The sequence below is a fragment of the Nicotiana tabacum genome, chromosome 22 (genome assembly GCF_000715075.1).
Source record: "Nicotiana tabacum cultivar K326 chromosome 22, ASM71507v2, whole genome shotgun sequence".
Taxonomy (NCBI): Eukaryota; Viridiplantae; Streptophyta; class Magnoliopsida; order Solanales; family Solanaceae; genus Nicotiana; species Nicotiana tabacum.
In genome coordinates this window covers 141,159,681-141,173,255 of record NC_134101.1, presented here as the reverse complement: position 1 = coordinate 141,173,255, position 13,575 = coordinate 141,159,681, and the positions used below count along the sequence as shown (strand labels likewise).

Genomic DNA, 13,575 nt, shown 5'->3' with positions numbered 1-13,575 from the left:
GAACGTGTACGCAATCACGATGATATATTAAACGGGCCTAAAGCAACTCTACGAACATTTGTCATTGCTATATCTAAGTTATGAAAATTAATATGAGGGCCATGTTTGATTAAATCGTGGATGGCACACCTCGGACTATGTAAACTAAATTAAATTAGTAGCCTATGAAAACCAATTTTATTATTAAGAAGGTTTGATCGAAGTTGCGCGAACGCATACTCCGAATTGGTTTTTAGAACCGTAATTATGTTACGCGAACGTATACATAATCACAATATTATTTTAAAAGTGCCTAAAGGTCATTTCTACGAATATTCATTCTTAATAAATAATGCAACCTTTGTGAGGGTCATGGTGGTATAATTACATGTTACGCCTCACTCTGTTTTTAAAGAGGAGAATTGCGTTACAAATAAAATGAATTAATCTAACGCAAGATTCAATTTAAGCCTACTGATCGCAAATGTGCATTGAGACCAACCAACAGACCTTTGCTTATTTCAAAAAAAGAAAACCGAGCCTACAACAGGCTCGTTGATGATTTGCAGGCAGCACACAAGATTGGGCCCAGAGTTGAGCCCACCATTTAACCAAAGAGCCAAACTTTCTAGCGGTGAAATTAGGCCAAGAACAAACCCAGCAATACAACAAGCTCTATATTATGAACTAATTCTTTAAGGCACAAGACACAAAAAAGAAAGGGCCAAGGCTGAAGACTCTTGGGCCTAAAATTGGGCCCAAGTTCAATGGGAAATCGAGTTCGATCCATTTGGGCCTCATATTATATAGGATAACCCATCTGGCCCAATTCTAAACTGAAGGCACACACACAATGCTAATTGGAGATCAACATACTGAACTCAATAATATAGGCCATTGGAACATTGCTTATTGAATTGGGCATGGTGACATGTTAATTAAAGGGAGAAAAAAACTTCAACTGAGTCTTACTTGTACAAAACAAACACAGAATAAACTAACTTTACAAATACTTAATCATAATGGCTAGAAGCATTCTCAAAATCCAGTAAATCACAAATCAAACTAGCAAAGTCCACTTCCTCAATTTATATATATACTACCCTAGTCTGAAATAGCCCTTAAACCAAACATATTTAAACAACACCCGTACAGGAGATGTTCTTCCTGTAGCCAAATTCAACATGACAGACTAATAACCTCAAATCCAACCTTAAGATGATATGTAACATCATGACATGTATGAATACATATGATAAAGCTAAGTTAATACAGAACATGGATAAATTCTAAAAGAAAAAAGGCCATTATTCAGTAAAAATACTAGCATTGGTCATTGAATCTCCAATTTAATTACATCACTTCACATTTGCACTTCACATGTTATTCAAGAGCCAAAGAATACCTGGAAGTCAAAACAAAGCAAAAGAGTGAGGATTTCAACAAAAGCAGTAGGTCAGCAAATCAATGCAGCAGTATCCAGCTTGTTTAAATCATTTTAAACCCAAGAATGAATCAAAATTCTTTGAAGTCTTTAAGTCAGTGCTAATAGTAAAGCCAAAGATGCAATTCCAAAACTAATTTCAGTCGAAATGTTGCAGACCCTTTTTTGTTTTTTTAGAGTATGAATGGCTGCCTATAATGAGGGGAAAGAGGTCTTTATATAGGCATGTCTAAGGCAGCCCTAGCCTAGCTAACCATTTCCCCTTTTACCCCTTGAATTCTTGGTTGTTTTACCCCTTTTAACCCTTCAATATATCTGACCCTCCCTTATCTTTTAACAAACCAGCTCTAAATTTATGCTCTAGAAGCTTCCTCCTAACAGAAAATGATTCCCTACACTCAAATACCCAAAACACCCCCTGACAGCCTTGTTTTTACATTCAAAATGCAAACCTGGGTCAAATTAACCCAAAACCCAGCTCAAACCCATGGGCTTGTATACTAACAGCCCAAACTGAAACTTCAGACCATCAAAAATGAGCATTGAAGCTCAAATGGTGACCCAGGCTGACTAAGGTCAAACGAAAAGAAAAGGCAGGAGGAAGAAAGAATCGGGTCACAGAGAACACAAGTAATTTAAACCAGAAAATACTTGATCAATTTTTTGCAATAATTCAAATCCTATAAACTAAACCGGATGAAACTAAACAAATGAGTCAAGCAACGAATAAATAGCGAACAAAACGACTTTAATGCAATTAACCACAATTATATTTTCAAAACGATCTAGGTTAAACGAAAATCCAACTAAAATGAAAGGAGAAGAAATGAACATGCAATCAAAGGGAAAGCACATACTAAAGTCACCGGAGACAGATGAGTGACTTGGTGAAAGGCATCTTTTTGACGGAGTTTGTCGAAACACGGTGAGCTTTTGAAACGAATCGAAATTAATGACAATCGATTATTCTTAGGAAGAACGATCGATTGGCATGAGTTTTGACTCATTATCAAACCAACACGCTTAAATTCTGGACAGGGAACAAAACTAGGGTTTTCGAATTTGGCGTCAGATTTGGGATTTGAAGAAAAGGGTGGGGATTTCGGGGGAATTTGTGTTGGATTCATATTCAACGGGGTGTGGGGATTGTGGAGGAGGAATTTGGGGCTATTTTGTGGAGTTTTAAGGAGGCGCCGGCGGCTGGGATGGTGGAATTTTAGGGCGGCGGATCTAAGATTCATAGAGAGGAACTGAGTGAGAAGATGAATTGAGGGGGTCGATTAGGGGGTAGGGCTTGTTTCAGATATTTTTATATGGGTTGGGTAATCAGTTCCGGCCCGTTAGATCACATAGGATCAACGACCAGGATAGGGAGACGATGGAACGGCGTCGTTTGGCTTGGGGTTGGGGCTGGACCGGGTTAGGGATTGGGCCTGGGCGGGTAGAAGGATTGGTTTAGGTTTTTCATTGAACTAGCCCAATTTCGGATCTTTAAATCAAATTCTCAATTTTCCTTCTCTTTTATTTCCTTTTATAATTGTTTTCTTTTCCTTTTCAATTAATTAAAACCTAAATTAAAACCCCTAAAAATAATTATCTTGGAAAAATTAAGCTGATTATCTACTATAATATTTACAAAATTTAATTACTCCTAAATTAAAAGGAAATTACAATTTTAAACTTAAAAGGCTAAGGATGCAAAAGTAAGCCAATTTTGTGATTTTTATTTTTTAATAAAGCAACTAATTTACTAATTAACCTAAAAATGTAAAAATAAATCCTAAATGTGATGCATAATATTTTGGTATTTTTGATTTTTAATGGAAATTAAAAATGCACAAAAATGCAAATAATTAATAAAATTTCTACAAAAAATCTATAAAATTGCAAATAATGGGGAAAATTTTATTTTCTTGAATTTATGGGAGTAATTCATATAGGGCAAAAATTATGTGCTCACACTCACATGCCCGTCACCTAGCATGTGCGTCACCTCAATACCAATAATATAACACGTAATTTGGGGTTTCATACCCTCAGCACTAAGTTTAGAAGAATTACTTATCGCAAACCGTGTAATTCTTTACTTCGCTATGCCTTTTCCTCGCAAATCGGCCTTCGAATGCCTTGAACCTATTCACAATTAATTTGATTCATTCAATACATATTATAGGAATTAATTCCATTTGAAAATACTAATTTTCCAAAAAAATTCGAAATTAACTCAAAAATCGTCAGTGAGGCCCACGTCACGGAATCCGATAAAAGTTACAAAATATGAACATTCATCCAACCACGAGTCCAACCATAAAAATTTTACCAAATTCCAACATCAATTCGACTTCCAAATCCTCAATCAAATTTTAAAATCTCAAGGCTCAAACCTTTGAATTTAACCCCAAAAATAAGTAATCTAGTCGGGATATTCGATGATAATCTCATATTATTGACTAACAATTACCACAAGTGACTTATCTCAAGTTTTCACATGAATTCTTGCTCTACAATTACCCAAAAAACAAAATTGAAGACCATGGTGTAAAACCTTACCTCTTTAATGAAGAACTTGAGGGATTTCTTGTTGGATTTCAAGGCTTGGACAAGATATTTTGATGAACAAGGTACTTGAGCTTCTTCCTCTCTCTAGAATTGCTCTCCCTTCTCTCTAAAAGCACCAGAATTTCCCCCAAAAATGAACCCCAATCGAGTTAAATGAAATGGGGTTCGGGTCTTAAAAACCCATTTTTGTACATCCACGGCGTGTGGAGCGCCACGGGGTGCGAGGCAGCTGTGCAAAATGTGTCTGAAAATGAAATTTCGGAATGTTCTGGAATTTCCCACAGGCGTGTTGTGCCGGGCGCTGCGTGAGGCACCACGATATTGTAAAATTCTATCAGGTTTTGGTAATTTGGTCATAACGTCTTGTATGAGTGTTCAAATGATGAACTGTTTGAAGCATTAGAAACTAGACTCGAAGATATTTAATTTGATAGGTTTTTCATCACATAACTCCTTATATATATGTAGATATGCTCGTCCAAAATTTGGTCTTGTGCGTGCTCATTTGAAACTTTTATCTATAATGAAATTTTTCAACTTGGCTTGGACTTAGGCCTCTCCTTAGACCCCAAATCACTTATAATATGACTCGTACACTTATTATCATATCCAATTGATATCCATCATATTACTAGTCCTCGTCTGCAGACAAAATAATATAATTAGCGCACGTCAACTTTATTAATAGGGCTTAAGTACTTCGAGATTTTTTTGGGGTGTTACATTTACCTACTGCTGAAGTTGAGTATGTTGTTGCCTCCTTATGTTGTGCTCAATTGTTGTGGATCAAACAGCAATTAATGAACTTTAGAATTGATGTTGGTTTTATCCACATTTTTTGTGATAATACTAGTGCAATTAGTATGACCAAGAACCCGGTTGATCACAAAACACATAGATGTTGGGCATCATTTTCAAAGGGATAATTTTGAGAGGTGCTGATTACTGTGGAATTTTGTGCTACTGATAAGGAAACTGCTGATATCTTCACAAAATCTTTGAGTAGGGATCACTTTGAAAGGAACAGGTCTGAATTAGGGATGATTAAGATCACCTAAAAGAAACCAGTTCTAACTCAATGATTGGTTAGATAATTTGTGAATTTTGTGAATAATTAGATTAGATATGTCTCAGTCTCATACTTTTATTAGTATACTCTTGTTCCATGTGCTAAAATATCTCACAGATGTCTAATGATATTATCTTTATTTTCTTGGAAAAAATCAGTCTTATGCAAGAAACTTTTAGTGAAGAACCTGGTTCATCGAGCTTATAAAGTATGTATTCTACACTCCGCATAATTTGAAATAATTGCATATGGATCATGAACTGAATAGAGTCCCACTTTATTCCAAACTAATTTTGAACCAGTTAGTTACAAACGAACCAGTTTCATCAAGAGTCCCACGCGCCATAATTGCAGAAATATTTGGGGAAGAGTCAAACGTCTTTTCAAACTGAAACTTCCAATGTGATTAGACTTCTAGACTTCAAAAGGTATCGTTATACACTCAACATTTCCCTCTTTAAATTAATATGACCTTACCCTCTTGTCTCAACATTTTTCGAAAGATCAAAATCTCCAAAACCTCAAAACTCTATCTATTTCTCTTAAGTTTCTGAACTGATCAAATGGCAAATACCCATGAGAATCCCAAAAATACTGAAAACCCTTCCTCAACCATCCAAACCCCCAAGAAAAAGCATATCAAAATGATTGCACGCAACACAGTGGCCAGTAGAGAACAAGCTAAGAAATTGAGTGAGATGCTACAAGACAGTCAAGCAGAAAAACCCTAAAAATCTTATGAGTCCTTCAAGTATACAACTGAGGGGGAAGAACCAATTTCATCTGAAATTGAGCAGGTAACTTCTGGGTTAAAAATTTCTGATATTGCTTCTAAAATTGCTGAGAATCTTGAAAATAGGTTTGTGTCGGTTGGTACGATTGCTGGAGTAGAAACTGGTGAGTCTAAAAAAATTGGTGGTAAAAATGAAAAAGAAAAATAACAAGAGTGAGGGTGTTGAAGTAGATGTGAGGTGAAAGGGAGAAGAAAGAGTGGTTGGATCTCTTTCACCCCCTCTTGTTGGTTTGGCTGAAGAAGTTGGAGCAATGATTGTATTAAGTAAAGAGATTAGTGATAATGATGAGACTATGAATGAAAGTATGGGGATAGAATCACAGGAGATAGGATGGTTTTGGTTATAGAAGTACAGCAGATGGGCTGGCTAGGTTAAGGAAACGATTTAATAAACATGTTTCTTCTTTTGCTAAAATAGACAAGAGTCCTGATCTGCTGCAAAAGGTGACAGATAATTACAATCAAAAGAAGAAGAAGAAGAACAAAGTTGGAAAGACTACAGGAAATTACATGGGTGGCACTAAGAGAAAGAGTGATCCTTCTATCCATGTAGCAACTCCTCCCACGAGAGAAAGAACTATAAAGAGCTAGAAGAAGCAGAGTGAGGCCAATGTAAAAAGGGCCTTACCTGAGAATGCCAAGAAAGTCGCCTTATAAAAAGGGCTGGTAAGCCAAGTGGAGTAGTCCAGATTGAGGAGATGAACCTGGTTCTTGAAGATGAATATGAGGATGTGGAAGTACCCACACCTAGTTCCAAAAAAAGAAAGACGTCTCAAAAGAATTCTCGAGAAATAGAGTTCAATTATGTCTAAAAGAACTAGGTCTACCAAAAGGAGCAAGAAGGCTCAAATAGTGAAAGAAAATGGTTAAGGATGTTGAGATTGAATGATTGAAGACTAGGTTAGCTGAAGTAGAGGCTGAGAAAGACTATCTCAAGTGTGAGCTTGCAAAGTAAAAGGAGAAGAATGATGGTATTCTTCAAAATATGCTAAAACTGCTTCAAGCAAAGAACCAAGAACCCGATCCTTCCCAGTCCTAAATTCTTCCTAGCCCAGTTGTAACCAGTGACCCAAGTGAGATTTCTCTATTTTTTCTCATGGTTCTATGTTTTTATTTCTTCTTATGCCTTGTGGTAGGATCTTATCAATCAATGAAATTCACTGTTTTTGCTCTAATTATTTGTTGATATTTCTAAGATGGCTAATATCCTTATATTGAAAAAGAGAAATTGAATCCATAATTGCATTTAAGGTAGCTCCAGTGGCCATGAGTGATATCTGTTAAAATCTGGTTACTTAACTTAATTATGCAACTTTTCGATGATGCCAAAAGGGGAAAGCTAAAGAGTGCTTTTGCTTTGGACTGTGATGTTTATAACCTAATGAACCTGGTCATTGATGGTTTGTGACTTTAAATGGAAAGTGTTCTGACATTGTACTTGATGTTGAGCTGAGCTAAAATAGGTTACATGCTTTTGAAAAGAACATAGTTTGTCATCATCAAAAGGGAAAATTTGTTGACCTGAGTAGTTTTGGTTTTGATGATTGACAAAGGAATACATTGATGAACCAGGTCCATGGATAGTGTACACAGGTGACGGACAGAATCAAGCAAAAGGCTTGCACGTGTAAGGGATAAGTATAAGTGGTTATATTTTCCCTGGACGAAAAGGTTGCATCTTTGATAAGGAGCAGGACTCCTTACTTGAAGAGAACTCTATCCAAGATAAGGGAAGAGTTAGAAGTTGAAGTTGACTAGAACTCTTCCACCAAGGAAGAGTAAAGCATTAGAACTCTAGTTAATCTTTATTTACTAACTCTATATGTATCGGTTATGTTCTCTTTTAAAGGTGATGCAAACATACTGAAGTTAATCACGAATTGGGAGCAAAATAGCAAGGCATTTTGTGAGCAATTCCTGTGAAATTTAAGAGTGCGATCCTTAAGCTACACGAACCGGATTGTAGAACCAGCTCCATAAAGAGTTTCATGTGTATTTCTTTATTTCTAGTTCAAAGTGTAGTATGTGTTTTGAGTTGTACCTTTCGGATTTATTAGAAGCAAATTGTACTAGGTACTTGAGTTGTATCGTTCAAGTTAGAGTTAACTTAAATCAGTCGCAACAGGCTGTGGCTGGTTGCTATAAGGGTTAGAGTTAATTCTTAGATTTGCAAGAGGTTTTAAACTCGAGTTGTATTGTTCAAGTTAGAGTTAACTTGAAGCACTCGCAACAGCCTATGGCTGGTTGCTATAAGGGTTAGAGTTAATCCTTAGGTTTGCAAGAGTTGGTAAACTTTGTTGCTAGCTCAGAGTTGTAGTGAAGTATTTGGAGAAAATCATACTGGGTAGTAGGTCGTGGTTTCTTCACCTTTTGAGCAGGGTATTTCCCACGTAAAAATACTTGTGTTCTTTACTTTCTGCATTTATTATTCCGCAATTGTAGTGTAAGGAACACGTAGAAGAAGCAGGTCCTTCTATAATTTGTGCACGCGAAAAATTGGATACCACACAAATTACCCCATCCCCTCTTGTGTGGTATTGAAGTATAAAACATCATTCACATTCCACAATACCATGAGACAGTCACATTTGGCAGAACAATCAACTATCTCCATGAAGTTTAAAGCAAAAGGGAAAGCAACATGGAAACGTTATTTAATGTTAGATTCTTGAATAGTATTGCTATATAGCTAGACATTCTTATTCTACTTCAAAGAACTTTTACCTTACCTTTTAATAGGATATTTGTCATAAAGGAACCTGACAATCAAATTAATACTTGAAAAGCAGAACACAAACAAGAAATACAGACAAATGCAATTTTATAATTCCATAAGGTTTAATGTTTTTATTGCAAGAATGAATAAAAATTCACAATTGCAAAATCCTTATATTACAAAAGAACAAGTCGATATAGCATCTAATAGTTTTGATTTCAAACTCACTCCAATTATGTACATATTAACTCTTTTAAGCAGTTCATCAAACACCTTATATGCGTGCTTTTGTGAGTCAAACCACTTTAGTAAAGGGTTATATCAACTCACCTCAAAACTCCTCAAGTCAACATGTAGGCCCCAGTCCAATGCATTTTAATAATTTCAATGTTTCACACCTAAAAATAGAATTTAATGTTGATACAGAGAAAGAAGGGAATTAACTATTCAATTCTTACCTACCACTACTTTAGGATAATTGACAATAGAGAATTTTATATACCTGAGTTCAAGAATTAGTGATTTGTAAAGAATCCTAGAATTTTCGTTGTCTGCATGAATAATTTTGCTGCCTCTATTTCTTGAGCAAACAGAATGTTCACTTCTGTTTTCCTAAGGCTTTTACGCCTTTTGCCTGCTAAGAGCCCTTTATGGGCTTTAGGCTTGTCACGTGACTCCTTTTTTTTTTCTTTTTTTTTTACTTAACTAGTAATTATTGATACCTACTTTTAATAATTAATGATATTAAAATTATTAATATTTCCCTAATTGTACATCCAATTATTTAAGTATAATTTTTTATTTTTTTTTGCACTTTAGGCAAGATTAAAAAAATTAATTTTATAATTAGCGTGTGTTAGAAACTTTTATAGATTGAGAAGTGTTTTATCGATATTGAAGAAGTTGGGCCACATAGAAGCTAATTGTTGGACCAAGCATAGGGATGAACAAAAGCAAGCAAATTTCACAAAGGAAGTTGAAGAGGGGAGTAAGTTATTCATGACCCAATCTCCTATCAATGATGGCCTTAATGGAGTGTGGTTCATGGACAGTGGTGTCTCAAACCATTTGTCTGGAACGAGGTAACTGTTTAAAGTACTTGATGAGTCCCAAAAAGGTGTGGTCCAATGAGTGTTGAATTTTTAGGTGAAAGTTGATATTTTTTGTTGTTCACCGATGATTATAGTCGAATGAGTTGGGTTTATTATGATTTTGTAAAAAAATTCAATAATTTTGAAACAAAGTTTTGCAAATAAATGATTAACTTTTTGACATCTTTCTCGCATCGCTTTCAGTTGAGAGAAAATTATGGGTATCTTTTATGGGGTCTTAAAAGCAAATTCACGTTGCATTCTAGTTTCATTGTAACTGGCCAAACTTTGGATCGAGTTATATTAGACACCTTTTGAAGTCATGGTAATTCTGTCTGCCAAGTCGATTTACTACTTAGTACACATGCCTAGATAATAGACATAGAAGCCATTTTAAAAGGACCTTCGCTGGGGAGATAGGAGAAAGCTCTCTCCACCCCTGTTCGTCTTCAAGCGTTGTGCCTCATTCGGAGAAATCTGGTAGGCGTTGGTGAGGACCTCAATAGGCATGGCTCTGATCACTGATGTGTAACCTGCTAGTTGGCTGTTCATTGGTTCACTGCTTGTCCTCCACACCACAAATTCCAATCCATTCTGTCCTGCTCTCACTGTTGAGGCGAAGTATTGAGGAACCACAAACATTTCTCCCTGGTTTACTCTGTCGTTCATCACTTGTTGTCCGCTGTGGTCTACTACTTGCACTTGTGCCTCTCCTCTTTGCACGTATACCACGCAGTGGCCGTTCACTGACCAATGTGGGGTCAACAATGCATTCTGCATCCACCAAATTTTAATCAATTACTAATAGAGGTTTTTTCAGTTTAATCAACTTGAGAAAATTAAACAAAGATTTACCGGATAGAGGGTGCCTCTAGAGGCACTCATGTCCATGTATTTAAGGATGGGAAGTTTTTGGCGATTGACATGGTTAATTTTTCCGGCTTGCCTTGAGAAGATGTCAGCTTGTGTTCGATGTTCAACGTTGGTGCGGATTTTCATTGTGCAAATGTTTTCTTCCAAGCCATTTCCGGTTGCTTCCTCCCACCATTGCTGTCCTCGTCGTGATCGCCCTTGTTCTTCTTCGAATTCTCCTTCTTCTTCGTCGGGCCTAATTATTCTCATTTCTTCCCTCACATTTACAATTAGTCCGCGTTCGCTCTGCTCTTCTTGCATCCTCCTTACAATCTCGGCTGGGATGTTGAAGGCCTCAGCCATCAGTTCTGTGTCGAAAGCACGGAAAATGTTCTGGAACCTCTGCCTGCTCTGTAGTCTTTGACCTGCTTGGGTTTGTTGCCTTCCACTTTCTGGTACTCCACCAGCCAAGTAGAATGCCTGCAGTCCAAAGACATAGCCAACCAATTATGAAATTGCATGAACAAAAAGTCATCAAATTGTAGAAACTAATGAATTTTACCCTCAAGTTTTGATCAAGCTGGTTCGACCGGTGGTTGAGGTCGTTGATAGAGACGGCGACAAGCTCTTCCTCGCCATCATTATAGCACCAATGAGCAGCGCCAGCGGGAAGTGCCACGACATCTCCTTGGCGAATGCGGTGGACCTTCTGGTGTTGGTCACTTCTGCGGCCTTGGCCCCTCTCTTCCCTTGGCTCTCGGCCAGCCTGGAAGGACTGGGACTGAGACTGGAAAGTCTCAGCACAGCCAGGGTAAGTAATGCCAATCAATCCCTGGCCACGCTCAATGTAAACCAAGCGCGGCATGGGATGGAAATTAGGCAGAGAAAGGGAGTTGCGGCGGATGACACTCCTCATGGGAGCAACTCCAGCGCACTGGAATTGCTCCTCGTTCTCGTCCCACAGCTCAGTGACGCCGCCCTCTGACTCAATTCGGTTAGTGGGCTGGCTAGCAGTGAGCCTTGTTAAACGGCATTGTTGCGCTTCAGTGAGACGAGTGCCTCTCTCACCCCGCTGACCAGCTTGCTGACCCTGATAATCTCTAACTGCATTTGTTGCAGACAAGAGAAAAGCAGAGAGGAGTATGGCTAAAATGAGTTTAGTGGTGACCGCCATGGCTAATTAGGATTGATTTGTTAACTACAAAGATGGGATGAGATTTGGGGAAACTGAGGCCTCCTTCTTATAGTGTTTGAGGGGAACAAGTACGAAGACCGTGTGGCATTGAACTCTGTTTTCTTTTGCATGGTGAAGCTGTCTTCTTTTCTGCCCAAGAACGACACATTGCAATGGTTGTTCGAAGGAATCAAACTACATGCAAACTGACTTGTGTTAGTTTTTATGTTCTTTTTCTTTTTCCTTTTTTGTTTGATTAAATGTTACTGTAATTAGTTTTTGATGCTTCATTTTCCCTTCTTGGGAAAAATATGACGTGGACGTATGCGAATTCAATTGCTTGTTTGTATTATTGGCTTTACGATATGGGATTCAACATACTACAGCAAGGATTATTAAAGGTGCCAATTTAGAGGTGTCAGTTTGTGATGCCTAACATTGCACTATTGTTAAATTCTGATGGACCTAATTTGGTGTAAAGTTACCTAAATATTCTGAATTATAAGATCATAACCTAATTAATTACCTCACTCAAGCAGGGCGAAGTTATGTTGGCCCAAGAATGGTCAACTAAACACCCTTCGCCGAATAAGATACATTATTACTTATTATTGATTAGAAAATAGATTTTGAACGCCCTTGCATCGCCCAATGGTAAAGGGTGTTCAAAATTTGAATTTGAACACCCTTATTGAATTTCCTGGCTTCGCCACTGCACTCAAGAGGAAGAAAAAACTCTAAATAAAGAATATGTACACTGCTCCAAATTTATGATAATGATGCTAATACAATACTGTACTTGTTTATTTTTCATTCTATTTTGAAGGCATTAGACAAATTTCTCTGAATGAATGTGACACAGCACACCGCATCCTTTAGAAAAAGCTACGGAATAGTTTGCTTTGTGCCCACTGCGTGGCTGTACGAGAAAGTTTTTTTTTTTCCTCAAACGGAGGATTGCATTTATAAGTTAAGTAGGAGAATTACAAGGGGTGATTGAAAATAAGTTGCTACTACTAGTTACATCAAAATCTAAATGCATGCAAGTAAAAGACATATACAAAACAAAAAACATAAACGAAGGCAAAAAAAGGGGGGGTCTTCAAAATACAGAATCCTGACAGTAGTGGTAACAATGGCATCAAAATGGCTAAGTTGTTGGGTGTTGGGTTCGTGGATCATTGACATCGACAGAAGCATGGATCTCTTGGCTTGTGACTGCCACTGGGTTTGACCACCAAGTCATGGGCTCGCCATAAAAGTACAATTCCTCCTAAATGACCTTGTGTGCAACTTGGATTAAATCAGTGTAGTTGAATTCCATGAGGAGATCAGTGTGGTCTGTTGTCCTTGTTTCTGTAAGGTATAGAATGGAAGGATTATTCCACGTGAGCAAGAATCTGAGGTTCCGGCAGAATTCTTCATTAAATCTTCATGATGTGGGTGCTCCTTTCCGGTGCCAGAGAATGTAAGAGCATCTGGTAACAGATTGTCTTGAAGGGTTGGAATCATGAGAATCACATACTTCTCTTCCAAGGATAAGGGGTCTACGCGTATGTTCAAGGAAGTTTGATGGATGTTTGGAGGGATGAAAATGAGGTATTTTTTCTGTATTTTCTGACATGGAGATCATCAGGAAGTCGTTCAAAATCGTTGATTCTATGAAGGTCTCCGGCAGGTCGTTGCCTTCTTCTACTTGATGTTGATTCTCCTGCTATGGAGAAGCAGGTGGAGAGTTGGTAATGTGGTTAGCGATCCCTTGGTTTTGCATCTGTATTGACATTGGAGGTTGAGCAGTTGCTACTAGATGTTGATGGAATAACCATGGCGAGGAGTTGGTCTGTGGGTGTGTATTCAAGAAGGTGGGGTGATGGAGTGCTTGTGCTTGCCATTGTTGA

The 13,575-nt window shown here is 37.6% G+C and overlaps 1 protein-coding gene and 1 long non-coding RNA gene across 2 annotated transcripts; both read right to left on the bottom strand.

Moving 5' to 3' along the window:
- Positions 1-1,063: 1,063 nt before the first annotated feature.
- LOC142175717 (uncharacterized) lies at positions 1,064-9,227 on the bottom strand. Its single transcript, XR_012704779.1, has 3 exons — positions 9,063-9,227; positions 8,891-8,958; positions 1,064-1,384 (listed from the first exon to the last, which is right to left on the bottom strand). It is a non-coding gene; the product is annotated as an uncharacterized LOC142175717 (long non-coding RNA).
- Positions 9,228-9,951: 724 nt separating this feature from the next.
- Positions 9,952-11,994, bottom strand: LOC107767003 (11S globulin seed storage protein 2-like). Its single transcript, XM_016585926.2, has 3 exons — positions 11,066-11,994; positions 10,507-10,983; positions 9,952-10,425 (listed from the first exon to the last, which is right to left on the bottom strand). Exons 1-3 carry the CDS (start codon positions 11,675-11,677, stop codon positions 10,045-10,047), a joined length of 1,470 nt encoding a protein of 489 aa, XP_016441412.1. The 5' UTR covers positions 11,678-11,994; the 3' UTR covers positions 9,952-10,044.
- Positions 11,995-13,575: the final 1,581 nt, after the last annotated feature.

Coding starts and splice junctions, on each gene's coding strand:
- LOC107767003 (XM_016585926.2), bottom strand. CDS start 11,677: ATGGCGGTCACCACTAAACTCATTTTAGCCATACTCCTCTCTGCTTTT. Junction 10,984..11,065: donor AGCTTGATCAAAACTTGAGG/GTAAAATTCATT, acceptor TTTGGACTGCAG/GCATTCTACTTGGCTGGTGG. Junction 10,426..10,506: donor CTAGAGGCACCCTCTATCCG/GTAAATCTTTGT, acceptor TGGTGGATGCAG/AATGCATTGTTGACCCCACA.